This window comes from Aspergillus pseudoviridinutans (genome assembly GCF_018340605.1).
Source record: "Aspergillus pseudoviridinutans IFM 55266 DNA, scaffold_3, whole genome shotgun sequence".
NCBI lineage: Eukaryota > Fungi > Ascomycota > Eurotiomycetes > Eurotiales > Aspergillaceae > Aspergillus > Aspergillus pseudoviridinutans.
The window spans coordinates 4,566,639-4,593,547 of NW_025091283.1; the positions used below are offsets into that span (position 1 = coordinate 4,566,639).

At 49.8% G+C, this 26,909-nt stretch overlaps 8 protein-coding genes across 8 annotated transcripts; 5 read left to right on the top strand and 3 right to left on the bottom strand.

Moving 5' to 3' along the window:
- Positions 1-573: 573 nt before the first annotated feature.
- Asppvi_005369 (polyketide synthase pks13) lies at positions 574-7,209 on the bottom strand (the record flags this gene model as incomplete). The annotated part of the gene is made up of 3 exons (XM_043301292.1): positions 574-668; positions 722-6,864; positions 6,920-7,209. 3 exons carry the CDS (start codon positions 7,207-7,209, stop codon positions 574-576), a joined length of 6,528 nt encoding a protein of 2,175 aa, XP_043157227.1.
- Positions 7,210-8,901: 1,692 nt separating this feature from the next.
- Positions 8,902-9,336, top strand: Asppvi_005370 (uncharacterized protein; the record flags this gene model as incomplete). The annotated part of the gene is made up of 1 exon (XM_043301293.1): positions 8,902-9,336. One exon carries the CDS (start codon positions 8,902-8,904, stop codon positions 9,334-9,336), a length of 435 nt encoding a protein of 144 aa, XP_043157228.1.
- Positions 9,337-12,061: 2,725 nt separating this feature from the next.
- On the top strand, positions 12,062-13,013 carry Asppvi_005371 (glutathione S-transferase family protein; the record flags this gene model as incomplete). The annotated part of the gene is made up of 3 exons (XM_043301294.1): positions 12,062-12,192; positions 12,333-12,538; positions 12,643-13,013. The coding sequence occupies 3 exons, from the start codon at positions 12,062-12,064 to the stop codon at positions 13,011-13,013; spliced, it is 708 nt and encodes a 235-aa protein (XP_043157229.1).
- A 1,280-nt stretch (positions 13,014-14,293) lies between these two features.
- On the bottom strand, positions 14,294-14,832 carry Asppvi_005372 (uncharacterized protein; the record flags this gene model as incomplete). The annotated part of the gene is made up of 2 exons (XM_043301295.1): positions 14,294-14,302; positions 14,386-14,832. 2 exons carry the CDS (start codon positions 14,830-14,832, stop codon positions 14,294-14,296), a joined length of 456 nt encoding a protein of 151 aa, XP_043157230.1.
- A 1,920-nt stretch (positions 14,833-16,752) lies between these two features.
- Positions 16,753-18,093, bottom strand: Asppvi_005373 (uncharacterized protein; the record flags this gene model as incomplete). Its single annotated transcript, XM_043301296.1, has 1 exon — positions 16,753-18,093. One exon carries the CDS (start codon positions 18,091-18,093, stop codon positions 16,753-16,755), a length of 1,341 nt encoding a protein of 446 aa, XP_043157231.1.
- A 540-nt stretch (positions 18,094-18,633) lies between these two features.
- Asppvi_005374 (bZIP transcription factor) lies at positions 18,634-19,866 on the top strand (the record flags this gene model as incomplete). The annotated part of the gene is made up of 2 exons (XM_043301297.1): positions 18,634-18,804; positions 18,859-19,866. 2 exons carry the CDS (start codon positions 18,634-18,636, stop codon positions 19,864-19,866), a joined length of 1,179 nt encoding a protein of 392 aa, XP_043157232.1.
- A 1,857-nt stretch (positions 19,867-21,723) lies between these two features.
- On the top strand, positions 21,724-22,482 carry Asppvi_005375 (fatty acid 2-hydroxylase; the record flags this gene model as incomplete). Its single annotated transcript, XM_043301298.1, has 1 exon — positions 21,724-22,482. One exon carries the CDS (start codon positions 21,724-21,726, stop codon positions 22,480-22,482), a length of 759 nt encoding a protein of 252 aa, XP_043157233.1.
- A 1,860-nt stretch (positions 22,483-24,342) lies between these two features.
- Positions 24,343-25,190, top strand: Asppvi_005376 (SDR family NAD(P)-dependent oxidoreductase; the record flags this gene model as incomplete). Its single annotated transcript, XM_043301299.1, has 2 exons — positions 24,343-24,461; positions 24,536-25,190. The coding sequence occupies 2 exons, from the start codon at positions 24,343-24,345 to the stop codon at positions 25,188-25,190; spliced, it is 774 nt and encodes a 257-aa protein (XP_043157234.1).
- Between the last annotated feature and the right edge of the window lie 1,719 nt (positions 25,191-26,909).

Genomic DNA, 26,909 nt, shown 5'->3' on the forward strand with positions numbered 1-26,909 from the left:
TCCAGCTGCCAGACCCCCCCGAGGGATCTGGTAGGGGCCATCTGGATATCACCTATTTTCCCATTCCTGGGCTATCGAATGGTGCTAGAATGCTAGATAGGGTGCCTAGGTCTAGTAGCTTAGTGGGGAAACCCTGGGATAACTATCAGGATAGGCCTTCCTGATAGGTCTTAGGGTAGATTCATACCAACTCTAGCTATTTTTAGTGAATAGACCTCGTTTCTACTAGCCTGGTGATATCTAGCATGTCTAGTAATATTTAGTCTATAATTTTTAAAAAAATTCATTTCCTACAGTAGCCGGCGGTCATTTCATTTATTTAATATCTACTAATTCGAAATATTTTAGGGAATAGATCTAGTTTCTACAAGTCTAGTGATATCTAGTATGCTTCGTAATATTAAGTCTAGAATTTTTAAAATTTATGGAAGTGAATGTTTCTTGAATTTCAATGGATTAGACGAAGAAACCAACAACTGTTCATAGCCTCCGGAATTATCCAAATCCCAAGTTCACCAAATGCTGTCAATCCGTTGACAGTAAAGCAGAACCGACAGATCAGTAGAGAATCATTTACACCCCACTCTCAGCCGCAGCCCGCGTTACAGTATCGACAACAATCCCCCCAACTGCCTCCGAGAACGGCGGAGCCATCATAGAGAAGTGATCTGCAAGCATCAGTATCATCCATCTCCTCATACAAGATGCAATGGGTACTCACCTCCATCAACAGTATGTACCTCGATATGTTCCCCAAGCAGCGTCTCCCACCCGTTGGTCCCAAACTGCAGTCTCTTCCCATAGAACCACGATTTAAAGTACCGCTCAAACTCCTGCAGGTTCATCTCATCCGGGGACTTCCCGATATCCAATCCGGGACGGCCCATGGCGGCAACGGGTGCGTCCGCCCGTTTGTCGAGGCCGAGACGCGCCCAGACGACGGCGACGTGCCGCGGTTGCCGGTCGACAGGGAACGCCGGCGCGTCGTACCGCGACAGCGCGCGGCAGGTCGCCAGAAGATGCGTCCGTTCCTTCACTGTCAGATCCTCGGGCAGATCGCGGGCACGGTTCATCCCCTCAAAGGTGCCGAGTTTCTCGACAAAGTCCTCGGTGACAATGGCGGCGGGTGTGAGAGAGGGGGGCCGCATGTCGAGGATGATCAGCGCGGAGATGGTCTCTCCTGCCATTGTGAGGCGGTGTGCGACTTCGTACGCATACATTGAGCCTGCGGACCAGCCACCGATGAGGTATGGGCCATGGGGTTGGATGCGGCGGATGGTGCGAAGGAAGATGGTGACCATTTCGGGGATGGAGAGGTCGAAGTCTTCGGGGGAGTTGAGGAAGGGCGACTCGAGCGCGTAGATGCGTCGGCCAGCGGGGAGGGGCTTGAGGTGAATGTAGGACTCGACTGTGCCGGAGCCGTCGGTGGTGAGGAATAATGGGGCAGCGCGCGAGCGGGACTGGCCTTGGATCAGGACTGCCCGGGACGCCGCGCTGTCAATCTTATGCTGCCGGGAGGAGTTGCCCTCTGTTGGGTTTGTGTCCACCGCTGGAATTACCAGAGGCTGGCTCAGTGGCAGCTCTTTTGCAGTCGGCTCCTGCATTTCTAATGGTCCGTCCAAGGCCTCCTGGGCGTCGGCTACTGTTCGGTGATCGGTGAAGAAGGCGGCTGGCAGCTCGATCTGCGTCTTGTGTTGGAACGCAGCCGTGATCTTAATACTAAGCATCGAGTCCATGCCGATGGACTCAAAGGTGGTCGAGGGCGTAAAGTCGCGAGCTTCCAGGCCAAGCTCATGGGCTACCAATGCAAAGAGCAGCTGGCTGGGCGCTGGGCCCATTTTGCTGTGAGCGTTCTCGCGCAAATCCTTACCTCGCTCCATGAGAATGATATGTTCACGCGCTGGCTCAGACAGATCTGCCAGCGGTTGCGAACTGGCCAGCTCCTTCTCCACGGCGGCCGGAGTGGGGAAAGTAGTGAAGAACGCCGCCGGCAGTTCCACCCCTGTGGCCTTTTGGAAATCAGCCAGGATGGCGATGCTCATCTGCGAGTCGACGCCCATGTCCGAGAATGTTGTAGTCATGCCCGTTGACTCTTTCAATTCGGCAACGCTGATGCCGCTTCTTGTCGCCACCACTTTGAAGAGCTCCGCTGTGAGATTAACGGCGTCTGAAAGGCTGCTTTGGGACGACGTCAGAGACACTGATGAAGTGGGCGTGGATATTCCTGAAGAATTAGTAGAGTCCGGTGCTCGTCTCAACTGTGCTTGCGAGATGCGTTTAGTACTCGTGGTGGGGCGTGGTTTGGCTGGCAGCGCGCGAGTAGACCCTGTCAGCAAGGCAAAAAAGTCGCGATCAAGCTTTTTGAAGCAGATATCTGTACAGAGCGCCACAAGATGGTCTTCTTTATCAACGACATAGACATCGCACAGGCTGGTTCCGGTTTTTGCATCCTGCTGTCGAATGGTGGCGTACGCCATATACGGCTTGTTTGACGAGAGATCGCCGAGGACACGCAATGAACCGATGTGATTGGCAATGTGAACGTCGTTCTTCGGCTTTTTCACGTCCGCGTTAAGCAAGAAGCCAGCGACATGAATCATGGCGTCCACGGCGACGGGGTTGCAGGCAAAGTTGCCCAACTCCCCGGCTGGTGTTGGTAAGAGGATGATGGACGCATCGCGAAAATCGGCTGCCACTGTGGCCTCCTCCACTGCGTGGTAGGGCGCCGAGTAATCGACAATCTCGGAGAAGATCTTGTAGAATAGCCGGCGGTCCATTGTGTGGACCTCCCTTGGCCGGGCTGCGTCCTGCAGACTCTGAACGCGCGCCTTCACCAAGGGCTGCATCCGGGACCACGTCTGCATGTGCGGCGTGGCTAATTGGGACAGCCGAACCACGCAGGATCCGTACTCCACGGACGACGCCTCCTGACGGGCCAAGAAGCGGACGCTGACGATATCTTTGGACTTGTCAAGGACCGATTCCACCTCAACGCGCGGTACATCGGGATCTGAGTCGCGAAGAACCAGAGGAGATTGCATGCGCAGGTCAGCCAGTTCGTAGGTGGTGAGTGACGCTTGTGGAACAGCGCCGTTGCGGGTCTCTCTTGCGAGGTATGCCGCGGCTGTGTACGCCATGTCAATAAAGATGCTGGCTGGACAGATGGCCACACCGTCCACGATGTGGCCGCCGATGGCCTTTGCGAGCTGTGGGTCGGTCAGGTCCACCGCAAACGTCGCAAGCAGCCGGCTTTCTTCCTTCCGCAGTTGCAGGACCGAATGCAAGGATGTAGACAAAAGTCGTAAATTCTCTCGACCGGCAACGTCAGGGACATCCTGAGGTTTCTTGGTCTCATACGAGTGCCAAAAGCTCTTCATGTCGAACGCGTACGTCGGCAGTCCAGGCAGCAAGCGCAGGTTGTCAAGGTGATCCTTATGGAACTCTGTCCAATCGACAGGAATCTGTGCCCGATATGCAGCGGCCAGACACTCTGAAACAGACTCCCAGTCGTCGCGCCCGCGGCGTAGACTATGATTCGCATTCACGCTCACTCGCTCAAGGCAAGCTGTCATCAGAGCAACACACGTGGGGTGGGGTCCAATCTCGACAACAAAGGACTGTTCCTGGATGAGCCCTGCCGTTTCACAGGCACGTACAGCATCCATGAATACGACTGGCTCACGGGTGTGCCGTCGCATGTACTGCGCGTTGAAGACGCCATCCTCGCCCGGCTGTACGACCCGGCCGAGCAGTGTCGATGCCACAGCGACTGTGGGCGGACGGAAGCATACCCTGGCTGCGCTGGTTTCAAGATCATCGAGCACAGGGTCCATGTATTGAGTGTGGAATGCGTGCGGAACGCGCAGGCGAGTCGTGGCCACCTTGCCATTGCTCTCGTCCGACTTGAGGTAATCCTCGAACGCCTCGATGGCAGCGATCGGACCGCCGACGACGGTACTAGATGGACCGTTGACACAGCAGACTTCGCATCCGGCTGTTGCTGCGGAATCCTGCAACCGCCCTCGGATGGTGCGCACTGGAAGACCGACTGCCAGCATGCCCGACTCAGCTGGGGTGCATCGGGAGAAGATGAGCGTCGCACGCTCGTGGGCCAGGGCCAGGGCGTCAGCCACAGATAACACACCAGCGATGCAGAGCGCTGCGTACTCGCCCAGACTGTGTCCGATCAGCAGCGTCGGACGGAGTCCCAGCGACTGCCAATACTGAGCGAGGGCGATCTCGAGCGCGACGGTAGCTACCTGCATATCGCGCTCACTAGGCACAGCGCCCAGGGAAGAGGATCCGTTAATCGCATCAAGGAACTGGCAATCCAGGTTTTGCGCCCTGCAGAGGGCCTGGTATGAGTCCAGCAGGGCCCGGATGGTGGGTGACGTGCGGTACAACGTGCCACCCATGCCTACGTACTGGCTGCCCTGGCCCGTGAAAGCAAAGACCACCGACGATACAGGCGTCGACTGTGCTGACTTGTTATTCGCTACTGCCGGACGTTCCAGTTGCCGAAGGAGCTCCGCTGTGGAGGTTACCACGAAGGCTTCTCTGTGAATATGATGCATTCGCCGCGCAGTGGTGGTATAAGCCAGGTCGGATAGTCGCGTGTCGGGATGCTGTGTGAGGTACTGCTGTAGGCGGCTCTTATTTGCCTCAAGTGCTGTTTCCGTGCGACCGGACGTGGCCACAACATGAAACTGCCGATCGTCCACCGCTGGGGGCGCCGGCAGGGCGAAGGATGGGGGATCGTGGATGATCATGCTCACATTGCCCCCCGCAGCATCGAAATTGTTGACGAAGACATAACGAGGAGTCGTTCCATTGGGAGGCCATGACTGGCCATTCGCGAGCTCGATCTCACTCCCTAACAGGGGAACCAGATGCGGGTTCAGCGTAAAAGGCTGGTCCGGTTGCGGGGGAATGGAGTTCCGCTGGAGGATCAGGATTGCTTTTATGAGGGATACCACCCCTGCTGCAGCCTCGCTATGCCCGATAGCCGCCTTGACCGCGCCGGCGATAAGAGGCTGAGGGCGTCGAGGTCCCTCTTTGGACGCAAAGACGCTTCGCACGGCGCGCATCTCCACACGGTCACCCGCCTGCGTTCCAGTGCCGTGCATTTCAATGACGTTGACCTCATGCGGGTGCACCGCCGCCTGTCGGAGCACGCGACGGTACAGGGCCGCTTGTGCTTCCTCGCCCGGGTACGTGATAGACCCTGCGCCAGCATTACAGTTGCGAGACGCACCAGCGATGACAGTGAGAACATTATCCTTGTTCCGGATGGCATCGGACAGACGTTTAAGCACGACAACGGCGACGGCCTCGCCGCGGCAGTACCCGTCAGCACGATCGGAGTAAGTCTTGCAAGCACCCGTGGGCGATAGAAAGCCGCCCTGGCTCAGACCGGCGAACCACTCGGGTGCAGTCAGCAGGGTGCCCCCACCAACAACCGCCGCATCGTATTTACCGGCCGCGAGGGCGTCGCGGGCAAGGCAGACGGCGGTGGCGCTCGAGGAACACCCGGTATCAATAGCGTAGAAACCGCCAGCCCACTGGAAATAATGCGACAAGCGGCCGGGCGCGAAGCCGCGGTTGACACCTGGCAGGAAGTGCGTATCAATGCCCTGCTGTTCATTGATCGTCTTCCAGTCGTCTGTCGTCTGGCCAAAGTAGGTGGCGATCCTCGGCGGGGACTGCTTGTGCTCCGCAGCGCTGGCAGGTGCGTAGCCGGCCATCTCCAATGCTTCGTATGTGGTCATGAGTAGCATGCGTTGCACAGGGTCCATTTGCAAGGCTTMGCGTGGCGAGATATTGAACAGACGGTGGTCAAAGTCGCCCGGCTTTTTGATGAAGCACCCGTGGCGTGCGAGCAGAGCATTGTGCTTGGAGCGAGAGGGGTCGTAAAAGTCGTCCACGGAGAACCGCGAGCAGGGAATCTCCTGATGCGTGGTTGTTCCTGTTTCCAGGAGGCGCCAGAACTCGTCCAGCGTGTCGCTCTCAGGGAAGCGTCCAGACATGCCAACAACAGCGATTGCGTCTGGTGGGATGCTGTCGAGATTGCTGCCAAAGGGCGCTGGGCAGGATGGGAATTCGCCGAGGGAGACGGTTTGTCCATGTTGCAGGAGGAGGTCCTGCATGGTAGATGCATCCCAAGTTGAGCCAACTGTTGTCAGGACCGCGTCGTCCTTAGTAGAGGCCTCAATAGCGGCCGCTAAGGTGCTAACTGTCTTCTCGATATGCATGGGCTTGTGTGCGATCTCGACTACCACACGGCGCAACAGCTCTGTTAGGGTGCTGGCAGGAAGTGAGCCAGTAGAAGAGTGGGCGGAGTATAGAGGCCTTTTCACTTGGTATAATTCGAGGAGCCCCGAGACACCAACTACCTGGCCGACGTCGAGGGGTGGCAGATGTGAGCCGTACATCGGACACCGGCAGAGCGTATCCGGCATTGTCACCACTGAAGCGAGGTCGGGTCCCTGCGTTAGTGTGTCCAAGGTGGAAGGTGGTCCGAACACGACCACGCTCCCAGGTAAGACCTGACCAACATACGCCTGGTGGAGTGGTCCTAGCGTACTATTGACAATTTCCAGTTCCTGCTCTAGGCCCCTCTGGCTGATGCCGGGGACGGCACGGGCCCATATGCCGTTTGAGTCTTGAATAGCCCTCCCCGTCCGCTCTAAGGCGATGGCTAGACGGACGGCGATCCCTATGCCTTGCAACCCTAGAGCTATTATAGCGTCGGTGCTGGTCACCGTGGCAGCAATGGAGGCAGCGATCAATCCAATACCAAATCCAACAGGGAGAACCACGTCACCGGTTGTACCAGACAGGATGGACGAATTGTCTTCTGCAAGGCTATGGGACACATCCGTCAGCACGGTTTTCCAAATGTTCAGGTGTAAGCACTTACATCAGCAACTGGCCCATTTGAACTATGGTGAAGAGAACTATTTCAGCGACCGCACTGGGGTGATCTTGCTTGGCGAATCGCTCCGCGAGGTCCACAAGATCCTCAAATGAACCAACCCTTGCACGTTCGGGGCCGTCCAGGCTATCAACATGTTCACGGACCACGGCCGCAGCAGCAGAGAGAAAGATGCGGAGCTGAGAACGCGTCTTGGATCGGACATTCATGTCGTACATTGCACCTAGAAGGTCTGCATGCTGGTGAGGGAAAGCGAGGATATGCGTGATCGACATCTTGAAGGAAGTATACGGCTTGGAAATGTGCAAAGACGGTCCTGCTGCTTGGTATTTTGGGGAGACCAAAAGAGTGGAAGCCTGCCGATATACCGAGATTATATAGCCCTGGAAGGACAGGAAATATTGTCCAGATAGGTGTCCTTCGGCCCAACTAGGGTCGCAATGAATGCTTGGTAGTTTTGGCACACGCCCTTTGCACTCCGGGGGCGAAAAGGATTATCGTGGGTATCCTCTGATTGCCCTCTTGCCTGAGGCAGCTCATTCCGCGTCGGCTTACGCTTGCTGGGATTGAACATGGATATGCATCCTGGCCGGGATTTCCAAGCAATATTCCCGCCAGATCGATGCCTGGTTGCAATTATCACGTCCGAAGGCTTGAACGCCACCTTGCAGTCATGGTGGTAACAACAGTGGGTCCGGCGTATGCCCGTGGCATGCCATGGATGCACTGTGCTCTGGCATATCACTGTCCTCAATTGTATACATGATTGCTCATATATCAAGTTTATATGGGGGCTGCAATGCAATCTTGGCCTCTGACAGCTGCTCCAACGACCTCATTCGAGCCGATCTACCACTGCTTCCTAGCAGATAGCAGTTGCCAATAATGCCCTCATGTCTACAACGACAGGCTTGCAGCTGGGTAGATGAAGCAAGTACGTCCGGCAAGTTTTCTACTTGGGCTACTAAACACGGTTCAGCGGTACGGGCGTCAATACGAATAATCCATTGTCCCTCGGCAAGATTAGAGATCTTCTCTTCAAGGCTAAGGAGTATCAGACGCCTGCAACATATATTGTCCTCGACGAATTACCTGCGAATCCTGCAACCCCACTGGAGCGAGAAATACGACAGCATACTACTCGTCCCGTTGTCGATCAGTGTAGACCGGAGCTATCAGTGATTCTAGTGGCTTACTTAGACGGTACTGGGTTACTGCAGGGGTGCATTTAGCCAATTTCGCTACTAGACAGGTTTTTCAGGTGATCGTCTATATTGTGACCGATCAGCACGCGAATCTTGCAAAGGACCTTCATCAAGCCAATCCGGCATATTCGGTTCTGGATCTGTCTTCGGTGAACGTCGTGGCAGATCTGCAGTTCTATGGCACTGTACGTCTGCTGGCTTACGGACACGTGTGTGGTGATGACCTAGCCACGGAGCACATTGAGACTGATATAGAGGGCGGGATCTTTCCGCTCTATCGACTTGGTCCGATGTGCCATCAGGTCATGGTTGCAACTTGCATTTTTATGGCGTGATATGCTAGCGAAGGGCAGTTTTCCCTGATCATCAGTCGAGATGTGGACATAATTATCTTACTCCTGCAAGGCTCGATGGATCCATTTGGGTAATGCTGACTGCTGAGAGATCTGCCGAGCACTCATAAAGGGCGTATCTGAATTAGTACATCGTTCAACATGGCGGCAACTGTCTCTTCATTCACATCTACTTATCCTGTTGGATAGTTGTCTCTTCACTAAAAAACAATGGCAGCTCTGACACTAGACATACTGAGATCTCCAATCTCCTCAAACGAGAGCACTACTACCGCGATACAGCGCAGTGGGATCTGTGCCAGGCTGCCTTCCACCCCGACGAATCAAGGACATACATCAACTTTGCATGGTCCGTCGTCCGTATCTTTTTCGTCGTGTCAAGCTGATTCCTGCTCGCCTCAAGGTACGAATGGCCCGTCGAGGACTTTTTCCACCAGTCAGCCAAAGTCCACCAGGGCAAAGTAAACACATCCACTCCTCCTTCGATCCAGTCGACATCCGCGTCAGCGGCGGCCGCGCCACCAGCGAGGCCTTCTGCCTGATTACCAGTGCCATCATGCTGCATGGCGTCGAGTACGAGCTAGCTTCGTCCATCCGTCTGGCGACCCGCCTCGAGAAGTGTGCAGGCTCGGACACGGGTCCTGATGCTAGCGCTGCCGCTCGCCACGGCCAGTGGCGCATGCTAAGTCTCGAAGCCATCTACGTCCGCGACCGGCTCGTCAGCGCCTTCCCGGATCTCGGCGATGCTGGGCCAGCGCCTCTGACCTTAGCTGATCTCCAAGGGGTGGAAGCCTACCCGCAAAGCTATTGGCTTTTAGCGTTAGTCATGCTGAACGGGGGCTAAGGCTTCGTCCAGATCTTCCCAATAAGGAGGATTAAGATAGCATACGGCTGGTGCCTGGCCGGAATCGGGTGTTTCTTGATGGCGCAGAGCAATGGCATGGATCAAGGAACCGCTGCGAATAGACCGAGAATGGAACAGAGGCTGCACAGGAGCAACCATGATTTTGCAGATCTTTGCCAAACCGAGAGCTTGTCGTAATCATGCAAGCATAACGACCTTCCGGCGCTGAGTACAGTCGGGAGATAATGAAGTCTGCCTAGTGACTTCCAATCAAAGCTGTTTGATAGAGCGTGAGGCCTTAGAGAGTTGCTCACTGGTGGAGCAGAGAACTCAGTGCAGGACGGTTTGGTCTCCTCGTATCCAGTGCTTTAGTTCCCTCGTATTGAGAGAGTAGCGTGATGATCCTTGTAGAGGCGTCAAAATATATTATCTAGTTGACTCATGGGCAAACGTGAAGATTTTCGGGAAAGCCTTGGAAAAGCTTAGTATTATTGTCTTTCTTGTCGTAGGCAGTGAGGGTATCGCAGGCCAGCTGGCCATGAGGGGACACACCGCTCGTCTTCTGGGAATGGGAACGGAATACGAGTAATCCGAATGTATTTCTGGCCCTGGTAACAGATCTGTCTCTTCAGGGAATACCGTCTCCGAATTGGCTTATGTGAGATAACCTTCAGGATAACGGGCCGGATCTACACGGCTTAGTCGGGAAACCTGTTAACTTGCTCTTCATGCAATGTAACCATGGTACACGAGGGGGTTATCGCTGTAATTAGCCAGACTATGCGATTCTTGTAAGCCTGAGTGCAGGGACTATGTGTTATCGAGTCGGCTCTACATCCGGTTAGGTAAATCCCACAAGATCTATCCCCTGAACAGGCAGTTCTATTAACAACTGCGTGGTGACTTGCCAAACCGGCTGGATAATATCCGTATGCAGGGTTTCCATTCCCCCGCCGCTGAAACCTCGTATTTGGAGACACCCAGCAGCAAGAGGATAAAGCCTGTCCGAGATATTCCACAAATTTTGATGACTCGAGAGGGATTCACCGGCCACTCTATCGGTCTGACATGAGTGTCGCAATTCAAGTGGCCGTCGAGATAGGGAGCTGGCGGAATATGTCCGCCATTCACAGTACGTCGCCAACACTGAATAAACCAGCCCTGATGGTGTCGTACTGTTGACAAGGCAATCCCGCACTTCCTGCTAGAATTCATTACGACCATATTTGATTCAGATTGTGATTGACGCATTCTCAAATGAAGCTATGATGACTTGATAAGAATAGGAGCATCGAATTTACCGTGCGCAGCACCCCTACTGCCAACGCAGATTCAATGAGTCCTGTTCTTATCCTTTTTGCTCGTTATGATCTTACATTCCATAAAAGAAAGCCAGGATCCGTGAGCTATGCATGCCTACTGCCGAAGATCATTGCACCCACACACCAGCTGAAACCACTTCACCTTCTACCGACTTCGAAAGATGGACTTAACTTCTTTCTTTCGAAAGAAGCTGACACAAGGAGTAAGAGACTGCGAGCTGCATGATTTGCGAGGATTCATCGCCAAATGGGCTGGTCCAGGGTCAGTTACAAAGTGCTGGCTGGTCCACTAGGTACAGGTCTTCTACATGAGCTGAATTGTTTGGATATGAGAGTAATCATTCAGGGTACTACAAGAATCCCGTCCAGCAGAAGGCACCGTCTCAGAAAGGATTTTGACTGTCAAGACAATGAAGCGGTGGTTCGAGTTGGTCAAATATTTGATTAGAAGGGGAAGCGTGTCGCTCCCAGTGTCAAATATATTTATATTCCGTTATCGAAGAAGGGAACCAATACACATCCTAAGGGTACCTTCCAGTGTGATTTAGGTTGATAGGATCCATAGAAATTGGTAAATGTCGGGGTTAATTTTGTCCTTTGGAATACCGAACCAAGATCTGAGGGTTAAATGTGTTAATTTTGTTTCCACCATGTATTAAATGCTGAGAAGAATGTCGAGCTGGGCACGTCGTGGGTTGGAGATGGGTTGATCCAAGCCATGTCTGATGCAACCGATGCCAATTATGGATTGATCCACCACGGCACCACCTATTCAACCGACCTCGGAGATGTCAGATAAATTCCCGTGCACATCCGTCCGTCCCTCATCCGGAGTGGAGTACCATTTCAATTACAGTCGTACGGAAACTGGGAAGCCGAGATGAAGAACTCTAGGAAAGACGAAAATGCACAGAAGTGAATAAAGCTACGAAGTTCTTCTCTTATCAGAGAGCGGATAATTGGTACTGCGTATTAACTACAAGATACAAGATACCCCAAGAAGTAAAGCGGATGGACACTCGGCGCATTGACAGACCGAGAGTGATTTCAGGATTTCAAAGCTGCTGACAAATGTGTTGGTGATTGGTAACCGCCAGTCCAATCTGCCTTGTGACGCCAATAATATAGGTAGGTAGATACCGTACCGCTGGATACTGTCCACTAAAACAACTACCTTTACAGTTGTTGCATCTTTTATATTAATAAGAAAACTTTGTTTCTATCCCTCCTTCTGCTCATCTTCGCCGCTCCTCATTCTGTTTATTTAAATGCTGCCCCGCACCTTTCTATCTGTTGCGGGCACAACCACAAGAGCCAATTCTCGAGTTCACTTGCTTACTGCGAGCTTTCCCCCTTTACCGAGATCATCCTCTGCCATACCGCAAGCAAGATTCAATTCAACCATGACTTCGGATATTACCCTTTACTCTTGGCCTACCCCCAACGGTGTCAAGGCTTCCATCACTCTGGAGGAGTTGGGACTTTCTTACAAGACTGAGCCAATCAACATTAGCACTAACCTTCAGAAAGAGGAGTATGTTCATCCCTCAATCTTCTTTGACCCTCCAGTCATCGTTAGATGGTTTGGAGACCTCTCTTTCGGATGCAACATTCCAAATAGCATCGCTTGGCTCCAAGCTTCTCTACGAACGCTGATTCGCTAACTATACCTAGGTGGTTCCTTAAGATCAACCCTAATGGGCGCATTCCGGCCATCAAGGATGGCGAACAGCGTGTCTTTGAAAGTGGGGCCATCATGCTCTACTTGACTGATAAGTACGATACCGAACACAAAATCAGCTACCCTCATGGTACTCCCGAATACTACGAAGAGCTCGCCTGGCTCATGTTCCAAATGGGGGGAGTAGGACCTATGCAGGGTAAGTCTTTATTCTTCAGTGCATTTCCATCCGGTTATACTCAATTTCCTTGAGACGACCCGTCGTATACTTTATAGAGCACGGGTTGTGCTAACTTGTACCAGGCCAAGCCAACCACTTCCGTCTCTTCGCCAATGTTCGCTCTGACTACGGTATCAAGCGCTACATTGACGAGACCAAGCGCCTCTACTCTGTCCTTGACTCCCGTCTGAAGGAGAGCCCTTACTTGGCCGGACCCAAGTACACCATCGCCGATATTGCTAATTACTCTTGGGTGCGCAGTGGACCTGGTCTTGAGATTGACCTCGGTGAATTCCCTGCTTTGAAAAAGTGGAAGGAGGAGATTGATGAGCGTGAGGCTGTTAAGAAGGGCCTTAATGTGCCCAAGCGTGATACCACTCCTGAGCAAATAGCAGCTTTCTTTAAGAGTGCTCGTGAGAAGATTGATGCTATGACTAACACTGATAAGCACTAAAGATTCTTCTTTTGCAACATACTTTTATTTGAAAAAAATGTGAATATTTGCCTGATTGGAAGACTGGTTGTGGGTTGGATATGGGTTGATCTGCACCATATCTGATCCAACCCCTGCCAATTATGGATTGATCCACCACCTATTCAACTCGCCCCCATATCCATGTGGGTTGGATTGCGGATAACAGATATATTCATACTACCTAATCAGGTGATCGTGATCCCTAGTAATTCAATTACCACCTATTTTTCTAGTATTCTAGCCACACCACTATGATACCTATATTTCTAACTACAAGCCATAGTATGCTTTTCAAAGACCCTTTCCAACCATATCTATCAGTCAGCCAAAAATGGTTCAGAACGACGAATAAGTATAACTGTGCCTACAAAGAATACTCAGAGATCATACAGCTCCCTGAGTTGCTTCCAGGAGAGAAGGAGTGGTATGGATTCGTCTGCGGGTTCGGGATCCTATTTCACTCAGCTTCAGTCCGTTAACCCAGTCAGCATCCCAGGCCTCTTCACCATTTGCTCTTATCTTGAAAATTTTGAGAGGAAGCTCTTCGCCATCATGAATCCATCCTCGACCTCATCCACCAACGGAGCATCCACATGTTCCCATCCCCATGGGTATCTCGACCTCGCTGCCATGGAGATCAACCAATGGAAGGCAACTGAGGGCATAGAGAAATACTCTACCTCCGTATTTCCCTGCACAACTAGGAACTGGGAGTTTAGGGGCTGTTAGTCGAAAGGTCGCGTGGCTTCTATTCACTTCCTTCGGATTCTGTCTGATTAGCGATAGTACTATGAGCAGATGCATTCTCCAAAAATAACTTTTCACATCTCCAAATACATGGTTCACAGGTTGTGAAGTGCTTCAGAGTCACATCAAGCTATGGGGCTGAGATTAGCCATTTAGGTCAAGCTCAGACGGCGGATTACTCCCCTACAGAGCACTGTGTGATGCTGTGATTCTGTTGAGAAGAAGCGACGAATAGTAGTGCTAACTTTGTCAGGGATAGATTCAAGAGAAAACTGGGAGCAAAAATATTATTATCATTGCATTCGCATGACAGTCTGGGAAAAATCTAGTACACCAGTAAATACCCATACCATGGCATGCTGCGTAGCACGAGCCATCAAACAAATTTCTTTACTTGATACTAATAAAATGACCAGCAAGCACTTCAGCATCTCCAAATTTTGGCACAAGAAGGAAATGTGAAAACTATAACCTAGAGTCAAGACAGCTGCTACATCTGAGGAACAACATAGTTATGCGGCCTATAATTGTCAGCCCATATAAGATCAAAAATGGTATTGTCATACACAACTAACGTAACTTTTCAGTCCCCATTGAAAAATACCTTGATGCTATCCACAACTGCGTCAGCACCATGAATAGGGTCCCTGCCTTCAGCTCCAATCCAATCACCATTTCCAAGGTGCTCTCCTTCAATTACGTTTGGTTCACCTCCCTTTCCACCAACCTCATAGTGGCGGGACTTGTTTGTGTCGAACTCAATTGCGTCGACAAAGCCTATATCGTGTCCCGCGCGGATGGTCATGGAAGTTATCTTTTCGTTATCCTCGAACTCGAACGGTCTGTAGATATTCGGGTTCTGGTGGCCAACAAGCGGGCCCTTATAGCCATCATCCCAGGTGAATTGGAATCCATTAACGACATCATAGCCATCATAGCTCCGTCCCCAGGCGTCAATTTTCTTGATTTTATGTTGCCCATGTTCGGCGTTGTAGTAGCTGCCTCCATGACCACCGTATGGGCCGTCTTCAACACGTTGCGTAGTAGGCATGATGTTATGCAGATGCTCAGCAATACTGGGGAGAAAGTGCTTGTTTTCTTGTAAGGTTCAGGATCGCCTCAAAAGATAACAAGATCATAAATGTTAAGAGACAAAAGTGCTGGTATAGACAGGGAATCTTGTTCTATTATATAGATCCTAGCTGGATTGAATCACTTTCCCCGAAAACATCTGGACTCTAGTGCTGCAATGTCTATGACATATCAAGCATACAGTCCCCAAATCATGCCAGCTATTTTTTGGTTCAACATTGTCTGCACATCATACTATAGCGTACTGGCGTCACGATGATCTGCTCGATGTTGTCATAAGCACAAATAAAAACGAAGCCAAATCCATAATATAGACGGATTTAGAGCCCATTGTTACGTTTGCAGTTACTGAGTCGCCTTCGGAGTATTGTTGCCACAGAATAAAAACTCAGGGAAGTCCTTCAAGTGATTGTTCTTGGTTATAGTATCCTTTGGTGTAAGAATCACTGGTTCGTGCTCCACATCTGGCAGTTGAGGTTCCGGCAACTTCCGCTGACCGTTCAAACACCTAGCCAACAATGCATAGCTCTCAGATGAGCTCTTTTCTTTCCAATCCATTTTTCCTTTTGAACTATTCCACTCCCCGGCTCGTACTCGAGAAGATATATTGTGGGAAACAATTTACTGCCAAGAAAGGGACTGTAACGTATATTGCTTAGCCTTTTTTTGGGGGGGCGGGTGAAGAGACTTGGAATTTTGGAAGTTCTAGTATTCTAATAAGAGTCACATGGACAAGTGTTTCAAACGTGCTGGCTAATTCGCGAAAGAGCACATCTTTTAATGAGTCGCCTATTCCCTCCAGGAGACATTCAGCATATCCCTGTGGATCTATTGCCAGTCAGAAAGATTCTGCCTACATCCTACAGATTGGCTACATAAATAGGAAGCTCCAATTAATATCACAAGAGAACCAGGACATCCAAAGCCAACTGGAAGATGTGTGCAACAGCCTGTGTGCTGATCACGCTGCTCCAGAGGAGGCAGAGAACACATATCTCAGTCGGATCCGCAGTCTTTAGAAGGAAAAGCTAATCTTACAACTACCAACCACAACATAGAGGGAGGAAGAGTGCTGTCGATCGGGCTCATCAGGAGTCAAGCCGCACAGTGCACATTCTAACAGCTGATCTGGAGAGACCAAAGACAGATCTCCAGATCTTCCCCCTGACAAGATCAAGCTTGAACAGGAAAAGTCCTTGTTACTGCTGCGAGTTAGCCGTGCCAGCACAGAGAAACGAACTACACAGCTGGTGAGAGACTTTTGTCATGAACTTTTCCACCATTTGGGCGGGTCTCCATGTGTAGATTTTGAAGATCCACAAGAACCAGGAAGAGAGCCGGTATCACAGAGCAATAGGGTAACCAGAGACAACAAGTCAAGTCAACTTTCCTCTCCGTCATGCAGCGCTGAATCTAGTCCGGCGCCACAGCTTGGAGCCAACTACACCACAATGTAGAATTCCAAGCCTGAATGATTATAATGAAGAACTGGGCCCAATGACTCAATTCGCACAGCACGCAGAGACAGAAGACATTCAAGTTCGTGAGGTGGGAAATCTAGACGAGTCTGCAGATGGTGACTCACCAATATCAGCTAACTATTGAAGCAGCTGCTTGCATATCCAGTCCAACTGTGCCAAATCTTAACAATTATTTTTCTCCAGAATGTTCGGAGTCAGGCCATATCTTCTCCTTGGGATCGCGCATTTCATCATTACCATCAACATTAATCCAGCCCCACATCACAGTAATAATATTTATTTATCCACAGAAGAAATAAGCAGAATAACTGTCAACTTAGCAGAGGAGACTCACAACACTGCAGTTAAGCCACTGGGAATATAAATTTAAGGTGAAATATTCCAGGGACCGTCGGGAATCACACCTTCACCCTTGCCACAAATTTGGTTCGAAACCCTCGCGCCACTACAATCATTCCCGTTCCCATTATCATTGACAACCCCGCAAACATCTGGGCATATACAAAATCACCATCACCCTTTGAAACCAGCAGCCCCGCAAGCGGGGACCCAGTAAGCGCAGCAAAGCCAACGATGCTGAGTACCATCCCCATACGGACACCGATCTTCTCCATGTCCGTCGTAAGTGAAGCCAGGGTAGCAGGGAATAGGGCCTGAACGGCCGCCGAGAATATGCCATAGAAAAGGGCAAACACGTACAGCTCTGGCGCTGTGGAAACGCTGAGCCAGGACAGGAGCATTACGCCGGACAGTAGGACGGACGGGATGAGAAGGTTGAGGGGACCCGTGTACATGTCGGCGAGGAGATTAGGGATCGGGCGGGCGAAGAGCCCGACTCCGTTCATGATCAGAAGGAGGTATATGGATGCCGTTTGGCTTAAACCAATGGTTTGGCGGGCGAATGTACTGATGTAGAAGAAGGCAATATAGAGGCCCCAGAAGTTGAAAAACATGCCGACGGCGAAGAAGAGATAGACAGGGTCACGGAAGGCAGTCCAGTCAACGAGGGGCCCGCTTCTTCGGGGCGGGACGCGTTGCTTGAGCTGGACGAATGACACCAATAACATGGCGAACGTGAGGAAGCCGAGCGTCCGAACCGTCCAAGGGAATCCAACCCGGGGAAGAAGCCTCTCGACGACCACAGGAAAAATGAGGCCTCCGGTCGCAGACCCAGTAGCGGCCAACCCCACAGCCAGCGATTGATGGCGCGCAAAATACGATGGCATAAGGGACAGAACAGGACAAAACATCAATCCGCACCCGAGACCCATACAAAGCCCCTGCGCGAGGAACAGCTGCCAGTAGGAAGTGCATAGCGATGTCATGAAGATACCAATTAGATTGAGGACCGCTCCTACGGACCAGACCAATTTGAAGAACCCGGCATCGGCGGCTCGGCCAGAAAGGGTGGCCACGAAGAAGAGGAGGAAGACCTGCACGCTACCGATCCAGGAAATAGTTGATGCGGACTGCGGGAGAATTTCTTCGTAGTAGGACTGGAACATGCCAAAGGTGGTGATGTAGCCCCACGTGTTGCAGACGGTGAAATGCGCCCCAAGAACCTGTGACCATGCAATAAATCCCCCGTCTGGTGGCGGACCAGGGTCTGATATGGCGGGTTGGAATTGGAGGCCTGTAAGTAGCTTGCGCAATCGATATGTAGCTGGTTCAGCTGTCGTCGGGGGAAGATGGACGTCGTCGTGTTTGGCATTGTTCTCAAGATCTGATGCCTCTAACATTTTTGTGGGTGTCATTGTTAGCTGTTGTTTATGATCACCGTATGTATATACATACCTGTAATGCCAGGATAGGGGTTGCCACAGAGATATATAACTCAGATAATACAGCAAACACACCCCAACTACATCTGAATTAATGTCATGGATTTTGGCACTCTGCGAGGTTGGTGGTGCCGACTAAACCAATCACAAATCAGACACAATAGTATTTTGTTTTTTTGATTCCATCCCACCCTCATATCCAGGCGGGTTGGATTGCGGAATTTGCGGAATTTGCGGATAATGGATATATCCATACTATCTAGTCAGGTGACCTCTAGTATTCATAGTATTATACCTCAACCCCTAGGGTATCTATATATTTTATTAAATAATATAATAATTTACTACATAAATATTATATATTACCTATTAGATAACCTAAAATAGGCTTAAGTAGGGAGATAGGGTGGCCCCTAAGGTGAGGATGAAAAGTGGTGCAGAGATATATATATCTTACCACTACTATCCTGATCACCATTATCTAAAATCTCAACCACAATGTCCTCCAAATTTTCTGTTCCAGAGACGGCTTCTAGCGGTCAGGTTCAACGGTCAGGTGAAAGCGTGGGAGATGACTATACCTCGTCGATCTTGGAAGATCTTCGCCGATTGCGAACTGGAAAGCGAGGCCGAACCCCAATCGACCCCGCGCAAAGAGGCCTAGCGGAGGTAGGCTTAGAAGCTTATTACTTATTCCGTTGGCATTATCTGACTTGTACATAGAGACGCCGGAATCAAGTCCGAAAAGCACAGCGGGCCTACAGAAATCGGAAAGAGCAGGAAGCTGCTTTTCGCACGAACTACGTGGCGGATCTTGAAAACCGAATCAACAATATGAGACAGTCATTTTTTGATCTAATATCCGCTATTAAAAAGGCGTCAATTATCCAGAGGCATCCCGATCTCGCGGACGAACTCAACAATATCACCCGCGACTTCTTATCTGCTTCTCAAATCATCAAGCCTCATAGCGAATCTCAACGTGGCGGTAGACGTGTTGATCATAACTCAAGGGACGGTTCCCATCCATCGAGGCTAGGCGACTCTTCCAATATCTACGCCTCTTGCGCTACGGTATCGCCAGTATCAGCCTCTGTGCCTATCGGAATGTCAATGCCCATTCTTGCGTCACACTTGGAGCTGTTTCCCTCTCCGTCCTTCGGAACCAGGACCCTGCTGCCGAGGAATTTCTCTCAGCGCCTCTATTTTAGTTGCATCAAGCGCGCTTACCACCTGCTCACCAGTCCATATGCGGACAGGGCGGATGTCACCCGCGTCTTCCAGTATTCTTTCCAATATTCGGATACCGACACGATGATTTCGACCTTCGACACCTTGCTGCGGACCAATGCCGATTATCAAACCGCATATGTCTATAGGTTGGGTGGCGCCGGGACTCACTACCAAAAAGTGCAGGCAGGAACGAATATTGTCCAAAATGTTCCGTTAAGTAAACAGACGCCATTTAGGAATGATGAGGACACGTGGTTTGATCCGCGGGATATTGAGGGGTGGCTCGAAGAGAATGGACTCGTTATTGGAGGCGCCCAGTCATACATGTATCTGTCGGAATTCCGTTCCCTTGGGCCGTGCAGGGACATGACACTGTGTCCAGGACCTGAGTCCCCTGAGATTTTGGACTGGGATATTCGGCCAGGTGTCAAGATCCTTAACGTGGACCAATTTCTTAAAGGTTTGTCTTTGGTACGCCTCCTCTACTTTGCACTATGATGCGCAGGGATGCTGAAAATAAATTTGAACAGAACTTCTTTTGAGGGGGGTGTGTCTGGGCGGTGCTCCAGGATTCCTCCGTAGGGACGTTGAGGCGGCATTTAGCCTCGCGATAAGTGATGAAACGACTTTTATTCGTGAGTCATAGAGTCAATATTACGGACTGGACGCTGTATTAGGGTTATATTCTCAAGAACTGCCTTGAAGCCGGCAGGTCTTAATACAGTAGAGACACAGGAACAGCCTTCTCGTTTGGGGATTGGTGGTGATTGATGTATTACCCAGAGACTGCCACTCCCGCCTAAATGCGAACAGACTAACCATGGACCTTTCTTCACTCAACAATCACGAGTGACTGATCACTAACATCATAATCAACGCACTCCTCAAACTGTACTTCTCCCGTAGCAGACCCTTATCCCCATTTGCAAATAAAGTCTCAGCGAGAGTACATTTCCCAGTCTCCGCAAATCCTAACTCCCAGTACAATCTTGCTGTAGCATGGTCTCCGGTTTCGCCATCAACTGCACCCAGACCTCGCGCGGAGACTCTCGATACGAAGCTAGGTAATCCAATGCCTCTTGTCACAGCTTCTTCCTGAGACCCTGACTACGACGGTCGAGAAGTGTGAACAAACTGAGCATTTGCCAAAGTTCATCGTCCCATCTTTCGGGGGCTTCTTTTGGCCGGATTCCTCGGCTAGGATGTAGCCTTCTCGACTCTGCGGGCCACGTAATGTCAACTGACCTACCAATGTTTTCTGTTCTGGGACGTGTGGGTGGGATGAATTGTTCTTGATGGATGTTGCGGCGCATGTGGAGGTCTTTTTCTCGTTTGAGTTTAGGCGAGTAACCCGCTCGTTATTCAAGAGGGGCGATTCGATATCGTACTTAGAGGAGAACGAGGATGGTGCGATGCTTGGAGACGCAGCTTTTTGTACTTCTTGACAGATAAGGCGATCGTATTGTCTTTGGCAATGCGGAAGAAGGAATATTCGTAATGATGAGTTGACATATTGAGTATGAATGCAAGAATGGAAGGATCTTCTAGACGGATTACAGGGGCAACTATGAGTGTGATTGCTGCTCCCGTCTTTCCGGTAATTTAGAAAGGATGGTGACCAGAGGCGCTTCTCAAGATTGTTCGGCAACCATACTGCAGTCAAGTGGCGATTTGAATAAAAGATGACAGAATCAGAAAAAAGGGATCGGCTTGATCCACCAGCTACCTAACCCCTCTCGGGTTGGATGATTGATAATATATATATGATTTATCCCTCCTTGTTAGTCACGGGATATAAATATTCGAATCACCACATAGGTTCCTAGTGTTATACCTCAGGGTATCTGTACATTTTCTTACTCAATATGATGTTTAACTGTATACTTATCATATATTGCCTGTTAGATAAGGCAAAATACGCTTAATTAGGGTGGTAGGGAGGGCCCCCTATGGTTAAGACGGAAGTCACGGAAAGTGGTAGAGAGATGTTAATCACCAGTATTGCTAGCTAGGCTGCGGTTCTTAGGGTGGATTGCTGGTCTGTTTGTGCTAATTATCAGTCCGACACACCTGGATCCACCTATATCTTAGAATCAGCTATTGTATCAGGACCGCACAAGTGTTAGTTGGAACAGTCGGCACAACAATTATGCCGATTGAACATGATTATATTTGATCTGGATAGGCTTCGGCTTTGTTGTATGCCCATGGCATTTTCTCTGCTATATGCCCTCCAATTGCTTAAAGATATAACAGTTTACTAAGTAAACTGTGGTCAGCCTGGTTAGACACGCCTATGAACACGTTAGTTTTTGCCAATCATACACAATCAAAATCATGAACTCTTCTTCATCAATGCCTGCCAATCTACACGAGTTCTCTGCGGCAGATATCCGGAAACACAGGTCTGCCGAGTCATGTTATGTTACTCTAGGCTCAAAAGTTTATAATGTCTCGAATTTTCTTGTCAATCATCCTGGGGGAATGAGCTTAATCCTTAATCACGCCGGTACGGACTTAGGAGATGTCCTAGCTGACGCCGCCATTCATCGACATTCTAATGCTGCCTATGAGATTCTCGAGGAATACCACATTGGTTTCGTTGACTCGGAGGTAGCATCAAAAGCCGTTATGGATGGTTGGAGTAAGGATCAGCCTATGCCAGAGAGAGTGTATACAGATACTGATACTCGGATGGAAGGCGAGCAGATTCCTGGAGAGACAGAGCGCGTCAAAAAATATCATGAACACAGGTTCCTGGATTTGAACAAACCTCTATTTCCTCAGCTGTGGTATGGAGGGTTCACGAGAGAATTCTACCTGCAGGAGGTCCACCGTCCGCACTACTACAAAGCTGGAGAGTCCGCCATTCTTTTTGGGAACATACTCGAGCCCTTGAGCAAGACAGAGTGGTACCTCGTGCCTCTCATTTGGTTCCCACCCGTCATTTACGCGACAATCACGGCAGCTGCTGGCCTAGGTAACAATATGATGGCTACTGCATACTGGGTCATTGGCCTTTGTCTGTGGACATTAATCGAGTATACAATACACAGATTTCTCTTTCACATTGATAAGTATGGGTTCAATCTATTCATCTGGGTCTTACGTTAACCGCTTACGTTGACCACCACAGATGGCTTCCAGATAATAGAATTGGGCTTTCCTTTCATTTTCTTTTGCATGGCATCCATCATTATTTACCAATGGATAGAAAGCGGCTGGTTATGCCCCCCGCACTATTTCTAATCCTTGCCAGCCCATTTTACAAACTTGTCCAGTTTGTTTCTTTCTATAGTTGGTATGCAGCTATCCTAGTATACTGTGGAGGTATTGTTGGCTACATCTGCTACGACATGACCCATTATCTTATTCACTATTGCAAGTAAGTATACTCTGTTGAATCTCTGGACGATATACTGATTTCTCATGTTAGTCTGCCGTATTACTATAAGGATCTGAAGAGGAGCCATCTTGACCACCACTTTGGGCACTTGGACAATTCTTTTGGCGTGACGACTCGTTTCTGGGATCGAGTTTTTGGGACCGACCTCCAGCCTAAGCCCTGTTAGTATTTGAGTTATTCTAAGTGGTTGCTGTAGTTATCTCTGCAGTAGTAACCCAAGAATCAGCAACTCAGGCTTCTTAAGTAGCTCCGCCTCACAACAGACCACCCTGAATCTTCCGGGTGTCAATTTCTCATCTGACTCATCCAGTCCCAAGATTCTTTATCTGATGACGAGCTTGCAAAGCTTCCGCCTAGAGGAAATCTATAGCTACGCAGAATTGGGAGCGTATCTTTCTGTGCTCTGAACTTGAGACCGTGGAACGAGGCGTAATGCATATGACTCTTGAGATATTTTCTTCAAGCCCGAATCTAAGACAAAATGGTATGCTGTAATGGTAGGTGAATGCCTGTGATGAGTATGGAGCTACGTATGAGATGATACGTGAATTTTCATTTGAAATCTGCGTTACATGCACTCCCTCTACTTCTGTGACAGGCATGCTATTCTGCTCTTCTACCCGGTCGTAGTAGCTACCTATCATTTCACTCCACCCAAATTGCGCTGCACCTTTACGTAGATTGTCGCTAAGGAAGTCGCGGATGCAACCAGGACGGGGTATGGCCGTGCCATTGCTGAGACAGTAAAAGCCAAAGCCACATATTATGTGAGAGAATTCAGCAATATGTAGTCCCTTGTATGATTTTTAAAAAAGGCCCACAGAAGAAGCATGCAAGTCCTAAGCTCGAGGCTAATTTGGTGGCGAGAGCATGAGGTTAATTCTTCTGAAAACCAGTAAGAGCCACGTTGATACCCTGGTATAAATATTGGGCCTCACTATTAAAGTGCTCTGGTTATATTGCAATCCCCCATCAATGAGCAACCACAGCTCATAGCGGTAGAGGTATAGCTATGGACCTTCAATGAGTATCTACTCTCTTCTATATTCGGTAGGTCTTAACTTCTTCTGACATTATCATACTTGTACCTAATTATGCAATATTGCAGCAATTCTGGGTGTGCAATTTCCTTCCGGCGGAAGCGCTGTTACTCCGACCTGGGAAAAAGTATTCCGTAAATCTACAATAAAACCGGGTAGATTAGTGAACACAATCAAACTTTATGTCTCGGCCCACGTTGACGAACACTCCACCCAATTACCACAGCTCGGAATGACTTTCGATGAAGACCGAGGAATTATATGAACGCAATAGGATGGTTATGGACTATCATGGAGCAAAACCTTCCCCCGCTTAGTAGGGTGTACCTATTCTTGCCTCTCTGCTCCTCCCACCATCAATCAAATGCCCCGATTCCGCCGGCTCAATTATTCCACCGTCTACGTATAGAGTCAAGCATATAAAGAGATAGATGGAGGGTCATTGATAGCACATAAAACCCTCCTTTCTAGCATCCTCAGTTATTAAAAACCCGAATAACACCAAATTTCAACCATTTATACCTCAATATGACGCCGGAATTTCAGACTCCGCATTTGACATTAGCTGGCAAAGTTGCCATTGTGACGGGAGGATCGCGTGGTATTGGAGCTGCCACTGCTCTAGAGCTCGCTAAGCGTGGGCAAAGGTCAGGGCAGCTCTTGATAATGGAAACACAGGGCTAACCCAACACTAGGTGGCTATCACATTTGTGTCTCCCAGTAGTGAGGCATTGGCGGAACAAGTTGTCTCCACTATTAATAAACTTGGCAATGGTGCTTCTGCTATCAAAATCAAGGCAGATATGCATGACCTTGAGTCTCCGAAAAAAATTGTAAGCGAGACGACAGCTGCTTTTGGAGACCAAATCGATATTCTTGTCAATAATGCCGGCATGGAATTTGGAAAGCCACTTGAAGGAATCACTGTTGAGGAATATACCAAGGTTCTTGACCTTAATGTCCGCAGTGTTATTTTCATGACGCAAGCTGTACTTCCACATCTCCGGTGCCCAGGCCGCATCATCAATATCGGATCTGTCCTGGGGCGTATTGGCCATCCAGGGGCGAGTATTTACTCAGCCACTAAGGCAGCGCTGGAAGCTCTCAGCCGTGGCTGGGCGTCAGAATTAGGTGCTGCTGGCCACACTGTCAATGTTGTGGCTCCTGCCCTTACCGAAACCGATATGATGGCTCGCGCTACAGCAGCTGGGGGATCCGAGCAGGCCATCCAAATGCAAAAGATGTTGACTCCTTTAGAACACAGACTTGGTAAGGCTGACGATATTGCTCTTGTTGTGGCATGGCTGGCGGATCCGTCGAGCAGGTGGATTACTGGACAAACTATTCAGGCTGGCGGAGGTATCTACATGTCCTGAAGTGATCAGCTTTTACTCATTGCTATACCACCAAAGGAGAGGCGAGAAGGCTGCAAAGCTTCTGCCTTAAAGGCTTTTCTTTTTCAGTCATGGCCTACAGTCTATATGTCAATTGCAAATAGGTTAAATTAGGTCCAAAAAAGATCATAGCCGCCTTAGGCCAAACATTTGCAAGGACATTGCATACAGCAAAATTCTATGCCAAACTACCCAAATAACAGCTAGGCTATCCAAGGCCTGGCTTTTTTTGTGAGCTATAAAACACTTCTTCTTATATGTGAGCACTGAGTCTCTCGCTTTTGAGGTGTTATGGTCGGCGGATGTATCTTGTTGACCCTCCATCGACGTCGAGAGACAGAATCTTAAGTTTCGAAGCAGGGCGGACAATCTCAAGAACTATATCTCTCTCTTTCGTCAGTGGCCATTGAGTTCGTATCATAGTAACCTGTAGAAGTACACAAACTTCGCGACACATACATTCTTAAGCTCGACCAAGAGGTCGAAGCCAAACTCCAGACCTCTCTGCATACGGAGGTCTCCTTCACATACTCATTTCCACACCCGATTCCGTAGGCCTTCGTCGCAATCCAACAGCTATCAATGGACAGGTGATAATCTCAATCATTCGCAAACTGTTGCATCCCCTGGTTATGCGCTCGGCCCAGGTACAGTATCATTTGAGGACAAGCTCCGAGGGGTGTTCGGAGTAAGCGTTCGGGAATAGTAATGGTGTCTATCTAGCGACCAAGTACATGGCTTTAACAGGATGCTGTCTGAAGTGCTTSGATACCTTCCCGTATACTTGAGAGGGAAACATCTTAGGTTAGGGTCAAGAAGTCTGTGCCGTTTGTAACAGAGATGATGATGGATAATTCTGTGAGGATAATTAGTCAAACGTAATTATTATGCGGCAAAAAAAAAAAAAAAAAAAATGTAGCTAACGTATGTGATGGGCTCAGAGATAGACGTACTAGCCATGCTGAATGGTATGGGGGTAGGAAGTGAGATTACAGTTTGTAGTGATGGTGCCAGTGGTGGAGTTGTCATGGGAAGAAGCTGGAGGGGCAGTGGAAGTGGCAGAACACTATGCGAGACATTCCGAGCGCCGAGCGGTGTGCTTCTTCTCCCCTTTCACAGTCGGGGTTTCACTTCGGAGAACCATTTCCCAACATTGCCGGGATGGAGACTTGACAGACCCCTCGCGATATTCCGTTTTCACAATTACAGCATTCATGGACCGAGATGAGATCGAACACGTCCTGAGCCGGAAGCGCAAGCCCCAGGAGAAGGCTTGCTATCCCTGCCGCCGGCGTAAGGTCCGCTGCAATCATGGCCAACCGTGCACCACATGCAAGAAGCGGGGCCATGATTGTCTGATGATAGGCATTGCCCAGCGAGGAGAACCGAGCCTGGCGAAATTGACAGCGAATCTTTTACCAACCCAAAGTCAGACAGAGTCTAGATCCATCAAACATCAGAATCATACCCAGAGTGATTGAAAACAGCCTGATACAATTTGGCTTACCTTGCACGATCGTAGAAGACCTTACGGGCAGCCCGGCTGTTCGGCCACCCAGCTCTACGAAAGTTTTCGATATTAGCTTCTCTGTACGATAACTTCTCAACAATGACTTACCGCGCGACAGAATTAAAAACAAACAGTCATATGGAATCAGAAATAATTCGGGAACCTTTACCAGATTTACGGGTATCCGGATG